The sequence below is a fragment of the Triticum aestivum genome, chromosome 2B (assembly GCF_018294505.1).
Source record: "Triticum aestivum cultivar Chinese Spring chromosome 2B, IWGSC CS RefSeq v2.1, whole genome shotgun sequence".
Classification (NCBI taxonomy): domain Eukaryota; kingdom Viridiplantae; phylum Streptophyta; class Magnoliopsida; order Poales; family Poaceae; genus Triticum; species Triticum aestivum.
The window spans coordinates 662180891-662193549 of record NC_057798.1 but is presented as its reverse complement, the minus strand read 5'-3'; the positions used below and the strand labels follow the sequence as shown (position 1 = coordinate 662193549).

The following is a 12659-nucleotide window of genomic DNA, read 5'->3' as shown; positions in this document are numbered from 1 at the left end:
TAATTACATAAAACAACAGGGTGTTTCTTGCCAAAGTGCGTGCGCTGACTGGTCCAGCCACCTGGCTGCCAATTGTCGAGCTGTGATTGGCCTGGGACTAAATCATCACATGAGGCGCAAGTTGGGGTATGATGGAGTCAAATTTTGCAAGTTTGAAACTAAATCGTCACATTCTGTGCAAGTTAGAGTACCTGGGGTGCTATTACCTCAAAGAGAAAACGTCCACCACCCTTTCTTCCGTCACAAGAAAACGAGCCCGACATGTCACATGTCACATGTGAAACGGATCCAAACCATGTGCGGATACTAAACAAATTCCAGATTTCTCCAGGGGCCAAACCAGCAAACAGGCCCTCCTATATAAAGCAGAGGCCGACGAAACTCCCAAATTAAATCGACAAAACAGAGAGAGAGAAGAAACAGAGCGCCTCCCTTCGAACGCGAGCAGCGGAAACAGAGGCGGCGAAGCAAATGGCGGAGGCCCCAAGCCAGATCGAATCCATGCGGAAGTGGGTGGTCGATCACAAGCTCCGAGCCGTAGGTAATCCCCTCGAAGTTTCTCCCGTGGATTCGTTTTCCCCGGGCCGGATCTGGATATTCCGAGTTTGTTTCCTCGCATGCCGATGTTTCGATCGGCAGCCAAATCCGCGGATTTGATCTCGCGATTATGTTTCGATATTCGTTCGCTGGCTCTACCGGGGGACTCCTTGATTTCCCCCAATTCAGGCGGTCAGGCCTATGTATTCTAATCCATGGCAACGTTCTTTTCCGGCGAGGGCAGGTTGCCTGTGGCTTAGCGGGATCTCCAGCTCCATCGCGTACAACTGGTCGCGGCCCAACATGAAGACCAGCGTCAAGCTCATCCACGCAAGGTTTGCCCATTTATCATTTATTACTGTATTTACGTTTCACCCCTTTCGGTTTATATGCTTCGTTTGGTTGGAGATTGGTCTGTCCGTCATCACAAGATTATTACAATTGGAAGGTTAATTTTGAGCTCGTTGCTGAAGTAAAATATCGATTCCTAGCCCTTTAACAGGGCAGCACTGAAAATTCTGAAACTTATTCACAAATAAATATGGATTGACTTCTTGCCGCTTAGAAGCGATTTTAACAGCAATTTATGTTGGGCCCAAGAATACAACAGAATAATCTGTACCGTTCATTTATGTTTTGTACAAGCCGCTCATGTAGATTGGTTGTTTCAGTCTCCTTTGTGTGTGAGAATTACTTTCTCTTGAATTTCATCATGAGCAATTTACCTTGTTAATAATTTGGTGCATGCTTGTGCTTGTACGACACAAACTGTATACGTAAGTTAGGTGGCCTCTTATTTCTAATTTTGCTAAGGCTAAAAGAGCATCATGTTGTTGCTTGTTTTTGCAAGTTTTTAGTCTTGCAAATACATCTGTCATTTGTGCATGAGTATGTGGATGGTAGTAACACAACCAATTTCATGTGAAGAAATGGTGTTTGTTTCTAAATTCGATCATTATTTCCCCATGTAATTCCAAGCCAATTTACTGCATGCCCGCTCAATAGGCCCGTTGCTGCCAAGTATTTTGTGTTTTATTTGTAGCCCCATCTTGTCGCATGCCTTTGGTTGGAGCCTAATCTCCCTTGGTAGTGTATTGGTAGTTGATATGTGATCACATATGTATGGGCTTCGTGTTATATAGGAATTTTGGGGGAAAAAAAACTTAAACCAATCTGAGGGATTTGGGAAGTACAGTACTAACAAACTTGGAAATATACTAATTAGATAGACTTGAGAATCAAGACATTGCTTCCCCTTATCATTATTTCGACATGTGTATATCCAGCCCACATGACATCACTCCACACTTCAACAAGCAGGCCATCCTTGGGCTGTCGTTCAGGATAACGTTGCTTAAATTCTTAAACAACTTCCCAGGAAACTTGAGCAAGATCTTGATCATCCCACTAGATGAGGACCTGTTGAAGACCACAACAAATGTGAGCCGTTAGGACATGCTCTGGTTTGGGAGTCACGTGGTCATGGGTGGAGGAGCAGCTGAAGGATCTACCTAGAAAAGATTGACCAGGATAGACCATCCCAAAGCAATTCCTGGCCCAAACCCACCCAAGAAGCTGCAAAAACGACCCTAAATCCTCGTCCTCGTCATCCTCTCCCGGTCTCCCCTCTTCCTTAGCTGTCAACCTCTATCTGAGGATGACAATGTGCACCAACGAGCCGGATTAGGAAACAAGTAGTGGTGCAGCCCACGATCGATTGGCCTTTGTCGGCAAGCCCTTCCCGGCTGACGAGGCACGCACAAGTGTGCCAGGTCGGTGATGGCGCAACCCATAAGCCTGCTCAGAGTTGTGCACGATATGCTTTGTTGTTTCTTGAATTACTTGATTGTTAGACGAATCCAAATGGAATATTCTATTTCCATCTCCTACCAACGTTTTTCCATTTGTTCGTAGGCTAGGGAAAACGTGTCCTATTATATCGGTAGAATAACCCAACTACTCGAGGGAATCGACTGATGTTTGTATTTCACGTACCGCTGGTTCTTCCTTCCACAAGATAATGTTATTATTGATTCCATCATTTCCACGGTCATGATAGTGCAAGTAGATCCTAAGGTAAGTTATATCGCTCGAACTGGGTGCATGCTGCATGCCTCGTCTATGTAATGTTTCTTACTTTTTGTTAACCACCAATTGAGCCTTTGCTTCTGATCAGCCTAACATTATAAGAGTTTTTTGTAAATCCCTCATGTTAGGATGACCATAAGCAAAGGCTCAATTGGTGGCTGACAGCAAGTTCTGTTTCGATGTGTCCTATACTGTCACTACTGCAGAGTAGGCAACATTATAGAACATATCAAAATACAGATCGTATCAGCTACTAATTGAGCCTTTGCTTCTGGATCAGCCTAACATTGTAAACATTTTTTTTGTAAACCCCTCATGTTAGGATGACCATAAGGGAAGACTCAGTTGGTGGCTGACAGCGAGCTCCGTTTCAATATGTCTATGCTCGCACTACTACAGAGTAGGAAACATTATAGAACATATCAAAATACAGGTCGCCGTCAGCCACCAATTGAGCCTTTGCTTCTGGATCAGCCTAATATCTTGAGTATTGCAGTGACTTTCCCTAGGACCCATGCTTAGTCGATGATTTTTGTCTGCCAGTTGTAATTAGGTTTGACTAGAGTTTGAAACCCTAAACAGTATTGTTACCTTGCAACTATATAGACACTGGTTGTGTTTAAAACTCTACATGGGTTTGGCTAGATTCCAGGGGACTGTATCTATGAATCTGATTTGCACAATGCCATAATTCAAGAAGTTGCACATATCATCTAAAACTCTGTTTTACCTTGCAGGTTGCATGCGCAAGCTCTAACGATCGCTGCCTTAGGTAGTTGTGCATTAGTAGAGTACTATGAACAGAACTACGGTTCTTCAGGACCAAAGGTGGACAAATATACAAGGCATTACATGTCACACTCGCATAAAGATTAATTATCTGCATGGTCGGTGCTGGATCCTGGATTAGTTTTAGGTTCTTTCCTGGGCTCCATCAAAGGGGGCTGGCTCCCAGGATTGTTCCTTGAAGTCTTCTTTATTGCGAAATGAAATGATACTTGCCAGGTCCTTTCCTGAGCAATGAGGGTGCTATACACAATTGCATATATGATCTGCATAACGTGAATGTAAGATTCATTCTGTAACATTATTTTGTACTCTTTATGATGTTGCACTGGATATAACAACAGTGTTCTGATGTTGCACTGGATTGCCTGAGATCCTGTCATGTGGTACCTCATGTTCATTGCTCACACATGATGCGCCTCTTTCTTTCTCTGCGCAATTGCTAATGAGCAATGAAAGGCAGTTTTGTGTCTAATGATGGGACAAAATTTATACGAAAGAGTACCAACACCAAATAAGCACTTACTAATTTTGTGTCCCAAAATTTGACAACAACGAAAAATAATTACAAAGATCACAACCTTTTCAAAGTTTCGAATACTGGAGGCATCCAGAATATAATGTGGTTTCATCAATCAACTGAAAACCGGCCCGGAGTACACATTCATACCAGGAGTTGCTCCTGATTCACATTGAACAATCCAACAGAGAGACTAAAAACAGAAACAAAGGTACATGAGAGAGACTCAGAGGCACAAGTGACCAAGAAGATGAAGACCATGATGGCGAAGAGGAAGAAAGTGCATGACAAAAATGGATATGATGATGGAGAAAGTTTAATGGTGACTAAAACAAACTATTACATGTATTTTTAACTTAAAAAACTTCTTAGTCTTATGGCCCTACCTTAAAATTGTAGCTGAGATCCAAAGGGTCAAAAGCTAAGATTAGGACAATCAAGTTCCTAGAGCACCAATGTAGCATTGATATTCTTGTTGAAATATGCTGTCCGTTCTTTTGAATGAAGTACATAAATTTAATAACTATTACACATCCGTGTCGAATTCGGATTTTTGAATGAAGTACATAAAATTTAATAATTATTACATATCCCTGTCGAATTTGGATCTTTTGAATGAATAAATACATAAATTTAACAATTATTAAGTATCCCGTGGGAGCGGAAAGTATAAAATGGATAGCGCAATATGAGGAAAAAGGGCTATCCATGGATAAGCTATGGGTAGAGTTGGATGATGGATCGCATTCCTAGGAAAGGCTGTATTTTGTAATGACTAAATCCTGCTTCCATGAATATCTTTTGCCAGTTGAGTTCCTCGCGTTCTTTGCTCATGAACAACATCATCATTTGCATGTCCATCAAGACTTGAGCTTCAAGTACTTGCTGTGAGTGTGAGGGAGATCCAACAACAGCATCGATGATTATCACCTTCCCTGCTTTCGCTCCTTGGGCAATGGCCTCTCTGCATTTTGTCAGGATCTTCACACAATCCTCGTCGCTCCAGTTGTGTAGCACACACTGCCAATCGAACAAGTTAAAAACTATCAGTAAGAGAATAGGCAATACATTTATACGTCAACATTTTTCTTCTTCTTTTTGTCGGATCCACCCATTCTTATTAAGCGCTCACTTGTCTTGTGAGGAACTGGTATAAATGCGAACGGGAAGTAGAATTTGTCTTTCTTATACTACTGTAAATAAATTTTAAAAATACTAAATCATACCTTAAGCAGAACTGCATCAGCTGGTGGAACGTATTCCATCATGTCGCCGGCAGCAAACTCAACCGACTCATTTGCTGAGACGCCCTGTACAACATGCGGGAGGTCCAGCACCGAACACCTGACATGCGGGAACGCCCTGGCGATGGCCGTCGCCATGGTGCCGTTCCCGCCGCCGACGTCGACCAGCGATGTTATGCCCGTGAACACCTCGCCGCATTCGCGGACGACGAGCTCCGCCATGTATCGGCTGTCGGACCCCATCGCCTCGTTTATTAGCGCGTTGAACTCCATGTCACGGCCAGCGGCGCCGTAGGGGCTCTCGCCGTGCGCCATCGCGAACGCCGACGCCGGCTCGCCCTCGCCGTCCCTCTGGAACCACTGGGGCAGCCGGAGAGAGGCCTCCAGAAACAACGGCGAGGTGCCCATGAGCACGCACGGGGACAGGCACGCGCCGCCACTGCCGCTGACGAGAAGGCGAGACACCGGGTTGAGGCCGTACCGGACGCTAGGCGCAGTGGCGGCGCCCTCGCCCTCGCCGGCGGCAGGAGCATCCACATCCACAGCCACAGCCGTGAAGATTCCTTCCACGGCTAGCATCTTCATGAGCCGGGACAGGTATGGCCGTTTGCTACAGGGGAGGGCAAGGGTGGATAGCAGGTCGGGCAAAGACGCCGCGCCGCCGCAGCGGTGGAGAGCGTCGGGGATTCCGAGCTTTACAGCGCTGTGCAACGCCATGGACTTGAGGTAGCCTAAGGAGTGGCGCACAAGCTCTGCCTCAGCTTGCAGAAGCTCCGCGCTTGTGGTGGCCATTTTGGCCCTGCTTTCTTCTGCTATCACCTAGTATTAGTGTTATGATCTTACTTTGAGTTTGAGTAATGGTAGAAGCTAAATTCCCAACGATCTGGTTTCCACCTACAGATCCGAATGGTTCGCTAGGGGCACGATCCATCTCCCGAGTCGTTCGACCCTCCTCCCGCACCGCATGGATCGCTAGCCTTTTTTCTTGTTCGCTGATCGCTAGAGCCGAGGAAGAAAAATAAACTAATAAAGCCCCAGATGGGGATCGAACTAAATATGCCTAGCATCCCCGTGCGCCCTTTGATCAACGCACTAGACTTTGTTACTTGTCCAACATAAGACCAAACTCGAACCGGGCGACCCATTTCGTCCTTCCATTTTTATTTAAGTCGCCGTGAATCAAAACGTCGGTCTAATGCATGGAGTCAAACCTAAAACGTGTCCGCTTCCGCGCCGACCCAATTTAGGCTCAAATTCCGGCGCGAAATGCGTCGGCGCGAACACGAAGTGGAGGCGCCGCGCGTCCCCCCGTGTTCATCGCGGTCCCACATGGCGGCCGGCCAACGACCGAACACAGTTATATTAATAGCGGCCACCGACACCGGATCCACGCATCAGCCAGTGAAAGCATCCTTTTTTTAATCCATGCGTGCAGGGGCGGGGGGAGGGGGCTGGTCATCCACTTCCACTTTCGTCCACATCTGGCCCCCACCACCCCCCGCGTGCTTCACGCATTGGGAGGAGGTGCCCAGGCACCGGTCGCTGCTCACGCCGGAGCAGCGAGGTATGCCGGAGTACGCGACAGACTCTCCCATTGGGAGGTCTGGTTTTCCCTCGAGCTCGAGGAGCAACGGCGCCTCGGCGTGCACCACCACCATGCCAACTCCCCGCCGCCCCCAGTCGTCAAGCCGGAGGGGCAGGAGGAGGAGGCTGCCTACCAGGTGGTGCTGGCGGCGGCCTTGGAGACCTTCATCGAGGAGGAGCGGCTCAAGGCGGAGGCGGACTACCAAACGAGGCTGGCGGAGGCCATCACCCTCTCTGAAGTGGGCGACTGCGTGATGCCGCCGTCACCGCCACCACTCACCCCTGCGACGCCTATGCCCGAGCCGGCCGACCGGTACGTCTGGACTAGCCAGCTGCGGGAGTGGGTCAACGCCCCCCTTGGCTCGGCATGACGCCGCCGCAAGAGGCCGCCTATCTCTAGCATTGGAGGCAGCGCAGGCCGGCGGAGGAGCGCGTGACGGCGAGCGGCACATGCAGAGGGAGCGCGAGGAGGAGGAGGAGGAGCGCTGCAAGAAGGAGGAGGAAGAGCGCACGTGACTCGCCGCATTGCCAGGGCTGCAGCAGACGCCGGAGGAGGCAGCCCTGGCGGCGTATCAAGCCGCGTTGACAGGGCTGGGACGCCTCCCGTCTTCATCGACCTCGCCGGCGACAATGACGACGGCAAGGGCAAGGGCAAGGCGGACGACTACGGCGGTGCGCGGGCTTTTTTTATGTTTAATTAATGTTTAAGACGACTTTGGCCGGTGTTGACCGGCCACTTTATGTTTAATTATATTTTACTAAATTTATTTTGACCACGCGGGGCAAAAAATGGGTACGCTTTTCATTGGACGCACCTGCCGACCCAAAACGAAAAGCGGATACGCACGTCCGTCTTACCGACCCAAACGAACAAAAAGCGAACAACGCGCGTGTCCGTTTGGGTTGTTGAGTTGCTCTTAAAACTTGACTCTTTTGAATCTCGTGGCACCAAAATAAAAGCTGTACTAACTAGACTCTTTTGAAACTGGTGGCACCAAAACATGACTTGAGAATTGTGACGAGGAGCAGGAACCATATGGACTAAGCTGGCTGTTGTGATAACTTCTTACGTGTTGTACTACTTGTATCAATTCCTAAACAAGAAAAAATGGCAGAGGACCGTCCATAGCGACATCAGTACCAAGTTCCATTGATAGCTTAAGTTCCATGATTCTTGAATTGCCATCAATAGCTTGACAGAACTTAAATATGCCGTGCAGGGACAAGGTAAAATGTGGTTGGCATATCTTCCTTTTCATAGACAACCTCATTGTAGATGCAATAACATTTATAATTGAACTCAACATGGTGATATCCCCTTTCAATAATTTTCCATCTTCAACTAGCAGATAAAGATATTTAGATATTTCTGAGAGTTGCTCAAGGCCTCAAGTGCAGTTTCTTGGAGCCATTTCGTGATGAAACTTGATAAGATCAAAGCAATGAAAGGCAGTTTTGTGTCTAATGATGGGACCAAATTTATACGGAAGAGTACCAACACCAAATAAGCACCTACTAATTTCGTATCCCAAAATTTGACAAGAAAGAAAAATAACTAGAAAGCAATATTACAAAGATCACAACCTTCTCAAAGTTTCGAACACCGGAGGCATCCAGAACTTAATGTGGTTGCATCAATCAACTGAAAACCGGCCTGAAGTACACAATCCAACAGAGAGACTATAAAAACAGAGTTGTTGGCTATGTATCCACCTGGAGTGACTGTACATGGCCAGAAACGAAGGAACATGAGAGGCTCAGAGGCTCAAGTGACCAAGAAGATGAAGACCATGAGGGCGAACAGGAAGAGTGTGCATGACAAAAATGGATATGATGATGGAGAAAGTGTAATGGTGACTAAAACAAACTATTATATTCATTTTTTAACTTAAAAAACTTCTCTAGTCTTATGGTCCTATCTTTCAGGGTCCTAAAAATTGTAGCCGTGATCCAAAGGGTCAATAGCTAGGACAATCAAGTTCCTTGAGCACCAATGTAGCATTGATATTGTTGTTGAAATCCAGCAATAAGCATGTTGGGAGAACATGGGCGTTCTCAGAGCTTACCCACTCTCGGCCGTCGGATCGGATTTTTGATGCGACTTCGTCCGTCCGATCTCGCTGCTGGACGATCATGGCCGTTGGATCAAAAAAAGCATTGCTACAATAAATAGTTAGCTCTCGCTCGTGCCACCGCGGGCATTTTCGTCATTTCGCACACAGGGTATAAAAGGGGCTTCTTCCGTGGAGATAACCCTAGGTCGCTCACTCCCACACTCGCGCGCGGCCGCCTGCTCCCCACGCCGCCGCCTCCGCTCGCCCTCGCCGCCACCTCGCCCTCGCGCCGTCGCGTCTTCTCCTCCTCCCCGCCCTCTCGGTACTCCTACCAGGCGAGCGCGAGCGCGAGCAGCCAGAGAGGAACGGCCACAAGCCTCTTCCTCAGCAGCGCCGGCGTCGGCGGCTCACTCTGCAGCCCCTGCCTCGTGGGGCTCATGGCCCCCTTCCTCCGCGGCGCCGGCGTGTCACCCCCTAGGGATGGTGCACGTCGACGGCGACTGGCCGGAGAAGCAGGTGGGTATCGGGATCGGAGCAGAAGAGGAAGGAGGGCGAGAGCGAGACAACTCAGGGGAGGATAAGAGAGAACGAGAGGCTAGAAAATGAATTCAATTTCAAACTTCTTACCGTACAACACTGGCTCGCCCGCTTATATACCGCGACTTACAACCCAACACTCGGCCCAACGGCCCACACTACAACACGGCCCAAAAGCCCATGGAAACTTCAAACGCTTCGTGCCTTCGCCACTGTGATCGCCTGTGAGCTTGTCTCTGTGTCACTTACAGTACCCGCCCCTGAAGAGCCAGCTTGTCCCCAAGCTAGTGCCGATGGAAAGCGTTCCTTGAGCACCTCGTAGTCCTCCCAGATGGCAGAAGCAGCAGGTATCTTCGTCCACTTGACCAATATTTGAAGATGAGTGGCGTTTCCTTTCTTGACCAGCCTGCGGTCCAGGATTTCTTCAGGGTAAACCCCCGGCACAGAGAGATCAACTGGTACTGGCAGCATTGTGAACACCGGCGTGTGATCAGGCACATGGTTCTTGAGCTGAGACACATGGAAAATCGGGTGGACTTGACTTCCTCTTGGCAACTCCAGTTTATACGCAGCGTTGCCGATTTTCTCCAGTACCTTGTATGGGCCAAAATACTTCAGCGCCAGCTTCCTACACGGTCGATTTACCACTGTGGATTGGGCATGAGGTTGCAGTCGCAGGTATACCATTTCCCTTTGAGCAAACACTCTTTCAGACCGCTTTTTGTCAACAAAGTGCTTATACTTGTACTGAGCACGTGCCAACTGATCCTTAAGAACTGCTGTATGCTGAGTATGTGTAGTCAACCACTCGTTCACACCAGGATTGACAGATGTCGTGTGTCCCGCGAGCTGACCCATGTTTGGAGCATACCCGTAGAGAGCCTTGTATGGAGTACATCCAAGTGAGGAATGATATGTGGAATTGTACCAGAACTCTGCTTGGGGCAACCAAGTAACCCATTTTGTTGGACACTCATGGACTGCACACCTCAGATACATCTCTAGACACTGGTTGACCTGTTCTGTTTGGCCATCCGTTTGCGGGTGATATGCCGTGCTCATCTGTAGCTCAGTGCCCCATATCCTAAACAACTCTTTCCAGAATGAACCGGTGAAAATCTTATCTCTGTCAGACACAATTTCCAGTGGTAATCCATGCAGTTTCACAATGTTGTTGAGGAACACCTTTGCAACAGAAGCAACTGTGAAGGGATGTTTCAATGGTAGAAAGTGACTTACTTTGGTGAAGCGATCCACTACTACCAGTATGGCCGAATATCCCTCAGACTTGGGTAAACCTTCTATGAAATCCATGCTAATGGCCTGCCAAGGGCTGTCAGGGATGGGCAAAGGCTGTAGTAGCCCTGGAGTTTTGCACAACTCATGTTTGGCTTGCTGACATATGCCACACTGTTTGACAAAGTTCTCCACATCTGTTTTCATTCCCTTCCAACTAAACAGATGTTTGACTCTGTGGTATGTAGGCAGAATACCTGAATGGCCTCCTACTGGAGTAGAATGAAATGCCTGAATCAGTTTGGTTTTCAGACCCACATTTGCTCCCACCCATATTTTACTGTCCTGTTTGAGCAGCCCCTCCTGAAGTTGGAACCCAGGACAAGCAGTGGAGTCCACAGCTAGCTTTTGTAACATGGACAAGGTCTCTGGATCAACAGAGTAAGAGTTGAGAATTTCCTGTATCCACACTGGCTTGCTGGTGGAAACACTTTGTACAGAGAACAAATGTGCCACCCTAGATAAAGCATCTGCAGCTGTGTTTTCCACACCTTTTTTATATTGAATGGAAAACTGCAATCCTACCAGCTTGGTCATTGCCTTCCTTTGTAAGTTAGACGTGAGATTCTGATCTCCCAAGTGGCATAAACTTTGATGGTATGTTTTGATAATGAATGGAGCTCTGCTCAAGTAAGATCTCCATCTGTCAATGGCCAACATAATTGCCAAAAACTCCTTCTCATATATAGATTTCTTCTGATTTTGCACCCCCAAGGCTTTGCTATAATATGCAATGGGATGGCCCTCCTGGGACAGAATAGCTCCCACTCCATTGTTGCAAGCATCACTTTCTACAGTAAAAGTCTTGTCAAAGTTGGGAAGAGCTAACACAGGAGTGTTAACCATGGCTTGTTTGAGCAGCTAGAAAGCTTGTTGTGCCTCATCAGACCAGGAGAATGATTTTTTCTTCAATAGAGCAGTCAAGGGTTTGGCCAACACCCCATAATTCCTCACAAACTTTCTGTAATATCCAGTGAGTCCCAGAAAACCCCTCAATTCAGTTACAGATGTGGGAATTGGCCACTGTAACATAGCTTCAATCTTGACAGGATCAGTAGATACACCTGTGTCAGAAATTATGTGCCCCAGATACTCCAAGGACTGCTGAGCAAAAGCACACTTACTTTCTTTGACAAACAATTGATTTTCTTTGAGTATATCAAACACTGACTGAAGATGCTCTATATGTTCCTCCAGTGTTCCACTGAACACTAGTATATCATCCATGAAGACCAGTACATACTTCCTATTAGCCCCATCAAAAGCAAAATTCATGACACACTGAAAGGTGCCTGGAGTAGTAGCTAATCCAAAAGGCATTACCCTGAACTGGAACTGCCCATGATGGGTTTTGAATGCTGTTTTAAACTCATCCTCCTCTTTCATTCTTATCTGATGGTACCCAGATATGAGATCCAACTTAGAGAATTATTTTGCTCCTCCTAATTCATCCAGAATCTCATCTATAACTGCCATGGGAAACTTGTTCTTCACAGTAATGGCATTAAGTTTTTTTGTAATCCACACAAAACCTCCAAGTCCCATCCTTCTTTTTGACTAGCAGAACTGGTGCAACAAAAGGGCTTATACTGTGGGTAATTAGACCTGCATCCAACATCTCCTTGACTTGTTTCTCAATTTCATCCTTTTGTAGAGGGGAGTATCTGTATGGTCTGCAGTTAACAGGGGCAACATCTGGTACCAGATTTATTTTGTGATCAAAATCTCTGTGTGGAGGTAAAGTGTGTGGCTCTTGGAACACCTGTTTGTTCCTGTCCAACACTTATTGCACCTCTTGAGGAATTTCTGTGATAGGTTGTGACGCCCGGGTAATTAAGCTACAGTAATCCCCGCTAATGATGCCACGTCACCTCGGTTACTGTGGATAAACTCGCGTTAGTTCAGAACCTAGTTCGAATTTCAAATACAAAATCGAGCAAACAATAAAAGTTTTCAAATATTAAAATTTAAATGTTCGGAGTGAACCAAATAATACATAGGTAATTATGGTGG

At 47.1% G+C, this 12659-nt stretch overlaps 2 protein-coding genes across 2 annotated transcripts; one reads left to right on the top strand and one right to left on the bottom strand.

The window, feature by feature from the left end:
* Positions 1-380: 380 nt before the first annotated feature.
* LOC123046566 (uncharacterized) lies at positions 381-3783 on the top strand. Its single transcript, XM_044469966.1, has 3 exons — positions 381-541; positions 782-872; positions 3363-3783. The coding sequence occupies exons 1-3, from the start codon at positions 472-474 to the stop codon at positions 3499-3501; spliced, it is 300 nt and encodes a 99-aa protein (XP_044325901.1). The 5' UTR covers positions 381-471; the 3' UTR covers positions 3502-3783.
* Positions 3784-4424: 641 nt separating this feature from the next.
* On the bottom strand, positions 4425-6201 carry LOC123046565 (flavonoid O-methyltransferase-like protein Os11g0303600). The gene is made up of 2 exons (XM_044469965.1): positions 5158-6201; positions 4425-4951 (listed from the first exon to the last, which is right to left on the bottom strand). The coding sequence occupies exons 1-2, from the start codon at positions 5965-5967 to the stop codon at positions 4649-4651; spliced, it is 1113 nt and encodes a 370-aa protein (XP_044325900.1). The 5' UTR covers positions 5968-6201; the 3' UTR covers positions 4425-4648.
* Between the last annotated feature and the right edge of the window lie 6458 nt (positions 6202-12659).